Source organism: Lipotes vexillifer, unplaced genomic scaffold, assembly GCF_000442215.2.
Source record: "Lipotes vexillifer unplaced genomic scaffold, Lipotes_vexillifer_v1.1 scaffold189, whole genome shotgun sequence".
Classification (NCBI taxonomy): Eukaryota; Metazoa; Chordata; class Mammalia; order Artiodactyla; family Lipotidae; genus Lipotes; species Lipotes vexillifer.
The window spans coordinates 3891496-3906824 of record NW_006785816.1 but is presented as its reverse complement, the minus strand read 5'-3'; the positions used below and the strand labels follow the sequence as shown (position 1 = coordinate 3906824).

At 35.5% G+C, this 15329-nt stretch overlaps 1 protein-coding gene across 2 annotated transcripts in view; it reads left to right on the top strand.

Annotated features, from left to right (window-relative positions):
* Positions 1-15329, top strand: part of KIFAP3 (kinesin associated protein 3) — a 162509-nt gene that overhangs the window by 52578 nt on the left and 94602 nt on the right. For both annotated transcript variants that reach the window (XM_007458132.1, XM_007458133.1), the window contains one exon: positions 7110-7272. In XM_007458132.1, the coding sequence (XP_007458194.1) occupies positions 7110-7272 (163 nt within the window). The remainder of the gene's footprint in view (positions 1-7109; positions 7273-15329) is intronic.

Below are 15329 nucleotides of genomic sequence, written 5' to 3'. Positions count from 1 at the left end.
GTTTTATTTTTGGACTCTTTTCTGTTCCATTAACCTATGTTACTGTGCTTTTGCTGATACATTTTTGTCTTGATTACTGTAGCTTTATAATAAATCTTGAAATAAGGTAGTGTGAACCCTCAAATGTTGTTGCTGTTTTTCAGAATTATTCAGGCTATTTCAAATTCTTTATCTTTCCATATATTTAGAATCAGCTAGTCTATTTCTTTAACAAAATATCCTGGAATCTTGATTGAGATTGCATTGAATCTATTGGCAGGATACAGTATATTAACCATATTGAAGTTTCCGATGCATGAACATGATATAACTCTCCATTTATTTAGGTGTTTCTTGATTTCTTCTATCATTTCATAGTTTTAAGCATACGTATTTTGCACATATTTTGTTAGATTTATACCTAAGTGTTCTACCATTGTAATGATAGCTTTTAAAAAAGAGTCAGTTTCCTGTTGTTGAATGATAGTACATAGATATAGAGTTGAATTTTGTATATTGACCTTATGTCCTGTGACCTTGCTAAATTCATTTTTTTACTTGGGATTTTCTAAGTAGACAATTATATTACTTGTAAATAGAAGGTTTTATTTTGTCTATTCTTAGCTATATACTTTTTATTTCTTTTCTTTTGCCTTTTTTTTTGGTCTTAACTGTACTTGCTAGGCCCTCTAGTATGATGTTAAAAAGGAATGCTGTGACTTGACATCCCAGCCTTGTTACTGGTTTTAGGAAGAAAACAATGTCTTTTACTATTAAGTGTAATTTCATATAGTTTTTTAATAGATACTTTATTGGTTTAAGTAAGTTCTGTTCTAGTTTGCTGAGACTTTTTATCATGAATGGTAGTTGGATTTTGTCAAATGCCTTTTCTGCATCAATTGAGATAATCACATGGTATTTCTTCTTTAGACTGTTAATGTAGTGAATTGTTTTGGTTGACTTTCAAATGTTAAGCCATTCTTGCATTCAGCAGGTAAACACCACTTGGTCATGATATATTGCCTTTTTATATATTGCTAGATTTGACTAGCTAATATATTGTTAAAGATTTTTGTGTCTGTGTTTATGAGGGATTACTAGTTTATAGTTTTCTTATGATGTCTTGGTCTGGTTTTACTATTAGGGTAAGTCTGACCTCATAGAATGAGTTGGGAAGTATTCCCTCTTCAATTTTCTTGGAAGGGTTTGTGTAGAATTGGTATTATTTCTACTTAATTGTTTAATAGAATTCACCAGTAAAAAAGTCATCTGGAGGTAGAGTTTTCTTTCTTTGAATTTCTTTAATACCTATAAGACTATTCAGTTATCTGTTTATTTTTGAGTGGTAGCTTTATAGTTTGTATCTTTCAAGTAGTTTTTCCATTTCATCAGTGTTGTCAAATATATAAGTATAAAATTTTTTGTACTTTTTCCTTCTTATATCTTCAGAGTCCAAAGGTCTGAAGTGACTTTTCCTGTTGCATTACTGATATTGGTAATTTGTTTTTCTCTCTTTCTCTCTCTTTTTTTAATAGGTTAGTGGTTTATCAGTATTATTAATCTTTTCAAAGAACCAGCTCTTGGTTTCATGTTTGATTTTTGAAGGATATTTTCACTGAATACAGAATTCTAGGTTGACATACTTCATAAATATCTCTGCATTGTTTTCTGGGTTGCATAGTTTTTGATAAAAAGTCTGATGTCATTCTTATCTTTTGTCCTCTCTATATAGTGAGTCTTTTATTTTCTGCCTGCTTCCAATATTTTATCTTTGATTTTCGAAGTTTGAATATGGCCAGGCACACAAGTGCGTGTGTGTGTTGTATTCTACTTGGGGTTCTTTGAGCATGTATCTGTGTTCTGATGTCCTTCATTGTTCTTGGAAAATCCTTAGCCATTATCTTTTCAGGTATTCCTTTTGTCTCTTTCTGCCTCTCTTCTACTGGCTTGCAGTTACACATGTTAATCCATTAGGTATTGTCTCATGGCTCTTGAATGCTGTGTTGCTGTGTTTTGTTCTCGTTTTTATTTTTTTGGGGGGTGGGGTGGGGTTCAGTTTGGAAAATTTCTATTGACCTACCTCTGGGTTTACTAATCCTGGCACTAGCTATGTCAAGTCTACTAATGAGCCCTTTGAAGTTTTCCTTCATCTTCGTATTATGTGTGTTGTGTGTGTATGTGTTTTAAAGTTTAATTCTTTTGGTATCATTTTTTTCTGTGAGATTACTGTGTTTACATGTGTTTTTCATCTTTTCCAATAGAGCCTTTAACATATTAATCATAGTTATTTTAAATTCTCTCTCTAGTAATTATACAAGTCATATCTGAATCTGGTTCTGTTGATTGCCTTATCTCTTATCAATGGGTTATTTTCTTGCTTTTTCATGTATCATAGTTTTTTGTTGAAAGCTAGATATTATGTGTAGATTAGTAGAGTGAGATAAATATTATTTATGTATGGAAATGGACAGACCTTTCTTTTAGGTCTTTAATGTAGGGGGGTATTAAGTCATTTTTGTCAGGAGTTTAGCTGTATTTGGTTATCCTCCAGGCACCATTAGCTTCAACTTCATCTAGCATTTCTTTGTCTTTGGTAGAGTATTGATGGTCAGAGGATTTTTCTCATTGTTCATGTTCCACCCTCTATTTCAGGCTTTCCTAGTGTGCCTGTTACTCAAAGAGGCTTTCTCCTCATTTTAACTCTCCCCCAGTAATATACTGCTGTTATTTGTCACTTGGCTTTTGCTAATCTGGTGCCAGGGGCAGGGAGGGGGAAAAGAAAAGGGACTTTTTCCATTGTCCTAATTTAGTTTCCGGCTGGTCTTAGGCTTATCCTGTGTCCATGGTTTTCAGCAATGGGGCTTCCTAAGTCATCCTGTCAACTCCTCTCAGGAATTTTTTTCAGTTTCCTTGCCCCAGCTGCAGTGGGTCTTCACCAATGCTTCAGATGTGACAGGATTTGCCATACTTCCCCAAGAGACTTAAGTCTTTTTTTTTTTTTTTAGGGGAAATGGGAGAAAAAGATCCAGACAGGATTTTATGCCTTCTCCCCAGTGGCAGCTGTGCCCCTCTCCCAGACCCATGCCACTGAGGGGAAGTTTTCTTCCACCTCCTGTCCTATCCCCAGTTTTTCTTGTGACCCTCTGATAAGGTCCTTGGAAAAGAGCTTGCAAGTGGTTGCAAACTCCCTGAGCATCTGTAGCTTCAGAGTTCTACAATCTCAGGCTACTTCACATTTGGCCTTTAGCTACTTGTTTAAAAGTTTTTGTGTAGTCTTCCTACCAACTTCTGTGGCAGCTCTCTTTCTCTCCAGTGCTCTGCTCCGTATAAACCAGTGCTTATGACCCTTATCTCCTTGGGGGTGCCTATTTTCCTTATATTTCAGGCCAGTTGATTTCCGTGCAACCTCAGCTCTCTGATTTTTTTTTTTAAGTTATGATTTTGTATTTGGATTTTTCTTGCAGTTAGAGTGGGAACCATATCCTTTCAAGATTTTTACATCCTTAGAGGAAGTTTGAGATTCTGCTTACTTTTCTTAATCACTAATGACTCTATCTGACTAATTGCATGGCATTTTAGTTAATCTGACTACTTCTGTTTTCGCCTTCTTCCAATATATTCTCTACTTTGTAGTAAGAATGATAGTTTTTAAAGAGCTTCTCGAATGCTATATTTTCCATGTCACTTCAGGGCCTTTGTACACTGCTGTTTTTTCCATCTAGACAGCTCTTTCCTCTGCCTCTTCAATTAACGTTAACTAATTTCTGTTCATCCAGTAGGTTGTTCTTCCTCAGAGAAGCCTTCCTTGACAGCTCCTCACACTGAGATTATATCAGGTTTACTCCTTATATTCTCTCATGGTACTCTGTTTATTTCTCACATATAATATCACAATTTATACAATTACAGTTAGATCACTGTATAATTGTGTGTGAGATGGTTGTTTTGGTTTTTTAACTGTATTTCATGCTCTCTAGAATATAAGCTCCATGAAGACAGGAACCATTTCTTTCTTGTTCACCAAAATATACCCAGGGCTTAAATTAAGAAATATTTGTTGAATGGATAAATAAATAAAGCTGGAAAAGAAGTTATACACTGTAATCAAAGAAGCTACTGTAAGAATTACAGTTTTACATAAATGTGACGAATATTTGTCCCTGGCCTCTGTGGAAATTATTGTGTGAAGTTAACGAATGAATCCTGCAGCCTGCTTGGAAGACTAAACTAAGAGAAAGGGAGAACCAAAGTTAAAGAGTCTTTGGAGATGGACTTGTACTTTTTAATAAAGAGCTCTAGGATATGACTGCAGTGTGGCCATGGAGTATAGATACAGGTCTGAAGGAAAAATTGTTGTTGGTTTGTCAATTTACCATTTAAAAAAAATTGTTTACTCCTTGGCATGGAATGAAAGGAAAAAAATATATTGAGGACTCAATTATTAATGTGATTTTTATGAGGTCAGTGAAAATTTGCAATAAAGATATGGGAAGGGTGATATAAATAAATGCTTTAGACCTCCCATAAAAGAAAAAGTAGAGCAAGGTTATTCATAAATATTTTGGTAATGAACAAGAAGAATATGTAGTTATATAGAATTTCTCTCCTTTTTTGGCCAGTTCTTTGTAACAATGATGTGAGATATTTTTATAACCAAATTTTTCTGATTATTACTTTAAGAAATGTGAGTACAGGGCTTACACTACCAAGTAAGTTCTGCCCTCTGATTTCTCATCCTAAAACAAGCTCTCTTGAGGCAATTTCATAATCTTCTAGAGTGGGGATCAACAATCTTTTTCTGTAGATGGCTAGAATAATCTGTATTTTAAGCCTGCCCTTCATATGGGCTCTGTTGCAACTACTCATCTCTGCTGTGTAGCATGATAGCAGCCATAGACAGTCTATAAACAAATGAACGTGGCTGTGTTCCAATAAAACTTATGAAAACTGAAATTTGAATTTCAAATAATTTTCCTGTGTCATGAAATATTTTTCATTTTTTTTCAACCATTTAAAAGTGTAAAAGTCAGAAACCATTTTTAGCTCTTGGGTTGTATGAAAACAGATGGCAAGCCAGATTAGACCCACTAGCCATAGTTTGCTGATCCCTGTTCTAGAGTTTAAACTCTTACTCATAGCCCAGCTTCTCTTCTGATTTTTGAAGATTTCCAAATATCCACTGAATATCATCTCAAATTAAACATGACAAAACTTTTAGTAATTTTTTGCCCTCCTTGTCCTACACCTGTTTTTCAATTTAAAGATCTTAGTTAATGGCACCTACATCCACCTTATTGACTATGCAGAAAAGGAGCCTGAGATTGCTCTCCTATAGGCCTTCTTTCAAGATTGGCCCTGGGCTGGTGTCTAGAAACTTGGACTCAGGAGTGTTCTCACTGTTTCCTAACTAATACGTGTAGTTTACTCTTTACGCAAGCAATGTGGTTTAAGCTAAACACCTGCTTTCCTTCTCAGGGTTTGGAATTTTATTTTATGCTAGGCAGAGGTTTCCTATGTGACCAGCCCCGAATAAAAACCTTGGGCATCGAGTCTCAGTCTCAATTCAGTGCTGGAGCATGTTCTGTGTGATTCTATGAGGAAAGGGTTCTAAGAAGCTTACACCTGACTTCTTTCAGACTTTGCCTCCATGTGCCTTTTCCCTTTTCTGATTTTACTTTGCATCCTTTTATCGTAATAAATCATAACTATGAATATGACTATATATTGAATCCTTTGAGTCCTCCTAGCAAATCGCAGGACCTGGTGGTGGTCTTGGGGATCCCCAACACACACTGACCAAGCCAAAAGCCTGAAAGTCACCTTCAAAGCTTCCTTTTCACTTCACATTCAAATGCTTTGACCGTATCTTCTAAACACTTCTCAAATTATTCTTTCCTCTTCAACATCTTTGTCCTTTCTTTGATTCAGACCTTAATCACATCTCACCTGTCTAAGGTAATATATTCTTGTGCCTGCCTTCAGTCTCTAGATATTCCAGTCTGTCCTTATACAGTGCCCCTTATTTTCACATTTTTGTGTATGTTTGCCTGTATGTATGTTGGGTGTGTATGAGTACATATATATATGTGTGTGTATTGTTATATTTATCTTTATATTATCTTTGTTCTAGTCTGACCACATCACCCTCTGGACTTAAAATCATTCAAGGCACTCTACTGCCTAAGGAATAATGTTAAACTTCTTAGCAGAGCATTAAAAGCTTTTTGTGATCTGTCCAACATCTGTCTGTATAGGCTCCTGCCACTCCCCAACATATTCTTTACACTATGGCTTTATCAAAGCACTTGCAGTGCCTCAGACCAGCTCTTTTATGCATAAATGCCTATCCACTGTGTTTTTCTTCTATTTGGATTACCAGTGTCTACCAGAGAGCAAATTATTACACATTGTTTAGAACTTTGTTCTGAATTTAGTCTTTTCTGTTCTCCTAGGTAGCTTGTAGTTCCTTCCACATTGTTTCTAGAGTACTTCATGCATTCCACTTTTATCATATTGTATTTTAGTTATTTGTTTTATTTCTCTGCTGTGTTTTTAGACTGGAATCCTTAAAAGCCAAGACAGAATCTTGTTTAATCTAGCACAGGGTCTGGCACTTAGTAGGTGGAGTCCATAATGTGCCTTCAAAAACCCAAAGTAATTTGTCTTCCAGTTGATGCTATGACATGAGGGAAGGAAAGGATGAACTGGAAATATGTATTTTCTCCTGAAAAGTTTGGTTTCAGAGGGGCTTCCCTGGTGGCGCAGTCGTTGAGAGTACGCCTGCCGATGCAGGGGACATGGGTTCATGCCCCGGTCCGGGAGGATCCCACATGCTGCGGAGCGGCTGGGCCCATGAGCTATGGCTGCTGAGCCTGCGTGTCCGGAGCCTGTGCTCCGCAATGGGAGAGGCCACAGCAGTAAGAGGCCCGCGTACTGCAAAAAAAAAAAAAAAAAAAAGTTTGGTTTCAGAGAAGTTTACAGATTAAAATGAGAGTAAACAAGTTAACACATAGTTACTTATAAAAAGTATATACATATGGGTAAAAACAATGAAAAAATAATTCTTTGTAATCTTTTTTGTCTTATTGTGTAATAGAGCCTGACTGCATTTGTATTATTACTTTACATAGGTGGAAATGGATATTGTTGAAAAACTGGTAAAAATGATACCTTGTGAGCATGAAGACCTGCTGAATATCACCCTCCGACTTTTACTGAACCTATCCTTTGACACAGGACTGAGGAATAAGATGGTACAAGTTGGGCTGCTTCCCAAACTCACTGCACTCTTAGGTATGCTTTTTAAAAATTAACGATAGTGTTGCTTGGAATTTCCAACATCACTAGAAAATTTAAGTCTGTCTTGAAAAGTCTGCTGAAAAAAAATCATTGTCTATATGTTCTTTGATTGGGTACCTAAATATAAGCAGAATGAATGAAAAATGACCTGTGCTAGGATTTCCATGGTGGTATAGAATGAAATGGAATAGGACCTTTTAGCTGTTTGATTTCATTTACCCCTGTGAAAATGAAACCAAAGTGAAAATATAAAAATACTACTATGGGAGCAAGAATGAAAAATTATTCTCTCTTGAGCATTTTTTTAAAAAGCAGATATTGTTTAAGTTCTTATATTCTGCCATACCTTTAAAATACTCCTTACCAATATACAAATTTATGGAGCCTTTTGTCATCAAGTAAAAAAGGGCATTTTTATATAAGTGTCAGAAAATATTATCTTGGAGGATTCAGTTTATACATTATTTTCTTCCAGCTATTAGCAAGATATCTATATAGTGAGGATGGATTCAAGAACTAACTCTTCTGTGCTCATACATAATGCTTCTCATGCATAATGTTTCTTCACAAAATATTTAAAAACGCTTTTTGATCTGTTAAGTGTCTGTCTTCATAGGCACCTGCTACTCCCCAACATACACTTATACTATGTCCATACTGATCCCCTTACTGTCCTCTAAACAAATTCTTTTATGCCTCAGTGCCTGTCCACCTGCTTTTTTCCTCCACCTGGAATGCCATTGCTTTTCTTAACCAGAAAGCAAATTTTCACTCAGCTTTTAAGACTCTGTTTCTTTGTTTAGCACTGCAGCTTCATTCTTTTTTTTTGTAGCTTTCTCCATATATTCAAATATTTTTAAGCAGTGGAATAGTTGGAATGATTTAAAATTAAGTTTATTCTTAGCTATCTAATATCTGAGAATCCAGTCTAATTGACATCATCATTTTTTTTTACAATACTAGAAGTAAAATTTATTGAATGTTTACTGTGACAGTTATTTTGCTGTGTGCTCTGTTTACATTATCTTGTAGAATCCCCGTCTGAGATCTTTACCCAGGATTACACAGTTAGATAAAAGACAAAGCTCAAATTCAAACTCAGGTATATCTGCTGCCAAAGTTGGATTTATTAACTACTATAATAAACTATGTATAATAGTATGCTAACTATGATTAAGATAGGCAGCACTATAATTTAAAATTTCAGTTCGCCAAGTCTCCTTAAAAAAAAAGTTTTAAGGAAATTTATTTCTTACTTTTTTTCTCAGAAAAGGAAAACCTTTAGTCTATTAGTCAGTCTAAGAACATTTGGTCCATTGGCCAGTCCACAAATATTACACAGGAGTTTTATTATGCATTTTAGAAGAAACTCTATTGAGGAGCACTTTCAAAAACTGCTTTTGGGGAACCAAAGAAATACTAATATCTAGTGAGGAAACAGGAAAACTTTAAAGTAAAATTGGTGGGCCTTGAATTTAATTTATGTGATCCTTTATTTATCATAAATCTAGCAGAATTATATATCAAACATCAGGTTAGATTCTTAGTGTATGAAGATGATAAGCTAAAGTCCTTGTCCTGAAGGAATTCATAGTCTATTTGGGTTGTTCAGTATCCAATCACCTACTTTAATGAAACAAATAATTTAAAAGAGATTTTTGGGAAATTAATCATAGGGTACTCATTTCATATTTTGTTAACAAGTAGTAAATTTTGGCATATAAGATATTCAATACAAAAAATATTTCTTTCATCTCTCCTAGAGTTCATTTCTGGAGTCAGACTGTCTTATTAGAATTGTTACTTTTTCCTTTTAAACGTGTCACGTTGGGCAAGTTACCCAAACTCTGATTTGGTTTCCTCATCTGTAAAATGAAGATAATAATTATAACCAACTTAAGTTATTTTGAAGAGTAAATGAGCTGTTGCATGAACGTGCTTAGACAGTATCTGACACATAGTATTTTCTTAATAAGTGTTAGCTATAATCATTTTTATTACTAACATCACCATCATTATCATTTAAGTGAAGTGGACGTTCTGTAAGTGTTGCTGACTTACCTTTCTCTGAGCACAAATATTCTTCTTACAGATATTAAATCGCTGTTAACAAACAAGGTAGCTTATTTATTTTTACTTCCCTGTGATGTACATGCAGTTTAATTCAGTTTAAGTCAGTAAAATGTTGCTAATCTACTATGGCAGAGCATAATGCTAAGCACTGTAGAGAAATATTTTTCAATCTGTAGATATATTGGAACTCAAAAGAGAGAATGTTTCCACATTGATACTTCATAGACAAAGTGCCATTTGAGATGGACATTGACAGATTTGTCTTTTTAACAAGGTGATATTTACAAAGGAAGGAAGAATAGAGGCTGTAGAAAATATTTCAGATAAAATGATCAATATTACCTAAGGTATAAATGGCGCTAGGCCAGTATGAGGAACAATAACTAAGAAAATAGTAGGAGATAAGTTTGAAAAAATGGGTTCGTTTGCTTATGTGGCATTATGAAGTTTAAGGCTGTGCTAAGTGTTATACTTAATATAGTTGATAACAGTAATCATTGCAGGTTTTTGAGCTAGTTGGGTCATAATCAGAGTATTGCCCTAGGGAAGTTAATCTGGCATCATTCTACTAGATGCACTAAAACTAGAGTCTAAAGAAGAGAACAGTAGCATGTTGTGTTAGCAGGACAAGAAGTAAAGAAAACCTGAATTAAGGAAGATGTGGTATGTCAAGTATGAGGCAAAAGGAAAGGGAGGAAGAAACATATCATAGGTAGACTTAATATGACATGGCTGCTGTTTCGATATGGATAATGGTAAAGAATTCATAAAAACTCAATGCCTGTTAGAATGTTAGTGCCAGGAACAGAAATAGAGAAGTGTAAAGGAAGTAATTTGAGGACATCAGTGATGGATTTAGTTTGAGATATGTTGGAAACATCTTAGACAAAGATGTTCAGTAAGCAGATGGAAACATAGGTCTAGAGCTCAGGAGAGGTAGGAGTTAAAAAAAGAAAAACTTGTCCAATAGATGAGTAAAACTGGAAATGGGAAACCACTAAGTGAGCTATAACAGTCAGAGAAATATGATTATTTTCCAACAGATACATAAAAAACATGTTAAATTTAGGCTGTTCCTGAGAAGCAGTGATGTTCTTGGAATTTTCATGCAGTAGAGAAATGAAGAAACTGAGTAGGAAGAACAACTGAAAACTTTTTACTTCCTTTCACTCATTCTTTCAAAGTCATGCTTTATTATTTTCTTTGAAATATTGTGAATTCCTAGGGCATCAGATTTTGCTACACTAGGGAGAGTAAAGAGCTAGTATTATTCTAACCTTACATTACATAGTTAGAAATGGATGATCTTAAAAGTTTCCACCTGTGTTCTTAGCCGATCTGTAAAAACTGATTGAAAGCAAAATAATTCTGTTGACATGTTTATGGTTAGCTTGCCTTAGTAACTTCTTAGCTTGTCTTTCTATGGTAAGTAAAAGATGATGACTAAGTAGCATTCCTCATGAAAATATACACAAAACTTTTCGTGGAGAATAAATTGAAAAAAAAAGAAAAGATATTGTGATTTGAATAATTATTAAAAGCAAAGAGGAAGTTGGTAATGGCTCGGCTCTTTTGCCATGTGAGGAACGAATATTCATTTATAAACTCATGAAAACTTTTCATCTATCTGAGAACTACTAAGTTGGCTCTAAAATCATTCCTGTTTAGGTAAAGATTTAGTATGTCATACTCTTTTTTCCCCCCTCTCTTTTGTTGCCCACAAGCCACTGAATTTGAATTTAAGCAGTTTGTTTTTCAAATGTTCATTTTTCTTTTTTTGGGGGTATAACTGCTTTATAATGTTGTGTTAGTTTCTGCTTTATAAGAAGGTGAATCAGCTATACATATACACATGTCCCCATATCTCTTGCCTCTTGTGTGTCCCTCCCATCCTCCCTATCCCACCCCTCTAGGTGGTCACAAAGCACCGAGCTGATCTCCCTGTGCTATGCGGCTGCTTCCCATTAGCTATCTGTTTTACGTTTGGTAGTATATAGATGTCCATGTCACTCTCTCACTTTGTCACAGCTTACCCTTCCCCCTCCCCATATACTCAAGTCCATTCTCTAGTAGGTCTGTGTCTTTATTCCTGTCTTACCCTTAGGTCCTTCAGAACCACTTTTTTTTTTTTAAATTCCACATATATGTGTTAGCATACAGTATTTGTTTTTCTCATTCTGACTTACTTCACTCTGTATGACAGACTCTAGGTCCATCCACCTCACTGCAAATAACTCAATTTCATTTCTTTTTATGGCTGAGTAATATTCCATTGTATATATGTACCACATCTTTTTTATGCATTCATCTGTCGATGGACACCTAGGTTGCTTCCATGTCCGGGCTATTGTAAATTTAGCTGCAGTGAACATTGTGGTACATGACTCTTTTTGAATTATGGTTTTCTCAGTGTATATGCCCAGTAGTGGGATTGCTGGGTCATACGGTAGTTCTATTTTTAAGGAACCTCCATACTGTTTTCCATAGTGGTTGTATCAATTTACATTCCCACCAACAGTGCAGGAGGGTTCTCTTTTCTCCACACCCTCTCCAGCATGTATTGTTTGTAGATTTTTTTGATGGTGGTCATTCTGACTGGTATGAGGTGATACCTCACTGTAGTTTTGATTTGCATTTCTTTAATGATTAGTGATGTAGAGCGTCCTTTCATGTGTTTGTTGGCAATCTGTGTATCTTCTTTAGAGAAATGACTATTTAGGTCTTCTGCCCATTTATCAGTTGGGTTGTTTGTTTTTTTTGATATTGAGCTGCATGAGCTGCTTGTAAATTTTGGAGTTTAATCCTTTGTCAGTTGCTTCATTTGCAAATATTTTCTCCCATTCTGAGGGTTGTCTTTTCATCTTGTTTATGGTTTCCTTTGCTGTGCAGAAGCTTTTAAGTTTCATTAGGTCTCATCTGTTTATTTTTGTTATTATTTCCATTTCTCTAGGAGGTGGGTTAAAAAGGATCTTGCTGTGATTTATGTCATAGAGTGTTCTGCCTATGTTTTCCTCTAAGAGTTTTATAGTGTCTGGCCTTACATTTAGGTCTTTAATCCATTTTGAGTTTATTTTTGTGTATGGTGTTAGGGAGTGTTCTAGCTTCATTCTTTTGCAGGTAGCTGTCCAGTTTTCCCAGCATCACTTATCAAAGAGGCTGTCTTTTTTCCATTGTATATTCTTGCCTCCTTTATCAAAAATAAGGTGACTATATGTATGTGGGTTTATCTCTGGGCTTTCTCTCCTGTTCCATTGATCAATATTTCTGTTTTTGTGCCAGTACCATACTCTCTTGATTACTGTAGCTTTGTAGTATAGTCTGAAGTCCGGGAGCCTTATACCTCCAGCTCCATTTTCCTTTCTCAAGATTGCTGTGGCTATTCGGGGTCTGTTGTGTTTCCATTCAAATTGTGAAATTTTTTGTTCTAGTTCTGTGAAAAATGCCATTGGTAGTTTGATAGGGATTGCATTGAATCTGTAGATTGCTTTGGGTAGTATAGTCATTTTCACAATGTTGATTCTTTCAATCCAAGAACATGGTATATCTTTCCATCTATTTGTATCATCTTTAATTTCTTTCACAGTGTCTTATAGTTTTCTGCCTACAGGTCTTTTGTCTCCTTAGCTAGGTTTATTTCTAGGTATTTTATTCTTTTTGTTGCAGTGGTAAATGGGAGTGTTTCCTTCATTTCTCTTTCAGATTTTTCATTCTTAGAGTATAGGAATGCAAGACATTTCTGTGTACTATTTTTGTATCCTGCTACTTTACCAGATTCATTGATTAGCTCTAGTAGTTGTCTGATAGCATCTTTAGGATTCTCTATGTATAGTATCATGTCATCTGCAAACAGTGACAGCTTTACTTCTTCTTTTCTGATTTGGATTCCTTTTATTTCTTTTTCTTCTCTGATTGCTGTGGCTAAACTTCCAAAACTATGTTGAATAATACTGGTGAGAGTGGGCAACCTTGTCTTGTTCCTGATCTTAGTGGGAATGGTTTCAGTTTTTAACCATTGAGAATGATGTTGGCTGTGGGTTTGTCATATATTGCCTTTATTATGTTGAGGTATGTTCCTTCTATGCCTACTTTCTCTAAGGTTTTTATCGTAAATGGGTGTTGAATTTCATCAAAAGCTTTTTCTGCATCTGTTGAGATGATCATATGGTTTTTCTCCTTCAATTTGTTAATATGGTGTATCACATTGATTGATTTGCATATATTAAAGAATCCTTGCATTCCTGGGATAAACCCCAGTTGATCATGGTGTATGATCCTTTTAATGTGCTGTTGGATTCTGTTCGCTAGTATTTTGTTGAGGATTTTTGCATCTATTTTCATCAGTGATATCGGCCTGTAGTTTTCTTTCTTTGTGATATCTTTATCTGGTTTTGGTATCCAGGTGATGGTGGCCTCATAGAATGAGTTTGGGAGTGTTCCTCCCTCTGCTGTATTTTGGAAGAGTTTGAGAAGTATAGGTGTTAGCTCTTGTCTAAATGTTTGATAGAATTCACCTGTGAAGCCCTCTGGTCCTGGGCTTTTGTTTGCTGGAAGATTTTTAATCATAGTCTCAATTTCAGTGCTTGTGATTGGTCTGTTTATATTTTCTATTTCTTTGTGTTTCAGTCTCAGAAGGTTGTGCTTTTCTAGGATTTGTCCATTTCTTCCAGGTTGTCCATTTTATTGGCCTATAGTTGGTTGTAGTAATCCCTCATGATCCTTTGTATTTCTGCAGTGTCAGTTGTTACTTCGTTTTCATTTCTAATTCTTTTGATTTGAGTCTTCTCCCTTTTTTCTTGATGAGTCTGGCTAATGGTTTATCAATTTTGTTTATCTTCTCAAACAACCAGCTTTTAGTTTTATTGATCTTTGCTATCAAATGTTTATATGTGTTTTGCTTGATAACTTTATTTCCTCCTTTGCCTTCCACTTACAAATCATGGAAGCAATGGCAATCATGTGTAGTAAACAAAAGAGAATATCTTCTGATATTCCAGGCTCAAGGAAAGGTAGAAAACGTACATCCTGAAGAGAAATTAAAATATACTAGAACAGTGCCTTCCAACTTCTATAAAATGCTTCAAAATGTCTACACATGTTCAGAATACCTACAAGTATTTCACATGCTTTTTATTTAATTATTTAATGCCACTGTTATTTTCATTTGTTTTTAATGTAAATTATGGGTTAAATAAGCTTATGTAGGCCCTTTTTGTGTGTGTGTATGTGTTTTGCGGTACGCGGGCCTCTCACTGTTGTGGCCTCTCCCGTTGCGGAGCACAGGTCTGGACGCACAGGCTCAGCGACCATGGCTCACGGGCCTAGCCGCTCCATGGCATGTGGGATCTTCCCAGACCGGGGCACGAATCCGTGTCCCCCGCATCGGCAGGCAGACTCTCAACCACTGCGCCACCAGGGAAGCCCTGTAGGCTCTTTTATAAGGTGAGCCTATGGGGGAAAAAATGTTCCAAATTCCAAGTAACTGATTCAGTATGAACTTTTGGAACATAACCATTTTGTAAACTTCAGAATTGTTACTATTTTATTAAGTCCTCAAAATGGCCCTTTTATCCATCACTTCCCAGAAAAACCTATTTATTAAATGTATTAGGAGGACAAGCCTATGATTATTAATAAACAACCCTAATATCTCAGTAGCTTAAAATAGAAAAAAGTTTTATTTTTTGCTCATATTTATATCCACTATAAGTAAGTAGAAACTGCTGGTTTGTGTTAGTATCAGTCAAGGACCCACTAACAAAGCCTCCAGGTCACTGTGGCATCAGGGAAGGGAAAACAGAGAAAATGGAGAATTTGCAAACTTAAAGGCTTCCACTTTGAAGTAACAAATATCATTTTTGTTTACATTTCCATTGATAAAGCAAATCACACAGCCATGCAGAACTTTAAGCGGGGTAGGCAAATGCCTGGAAGGATTAGAAGTGGAACATTGGTAAGCATGCAGCCTAATGATCCTGAAA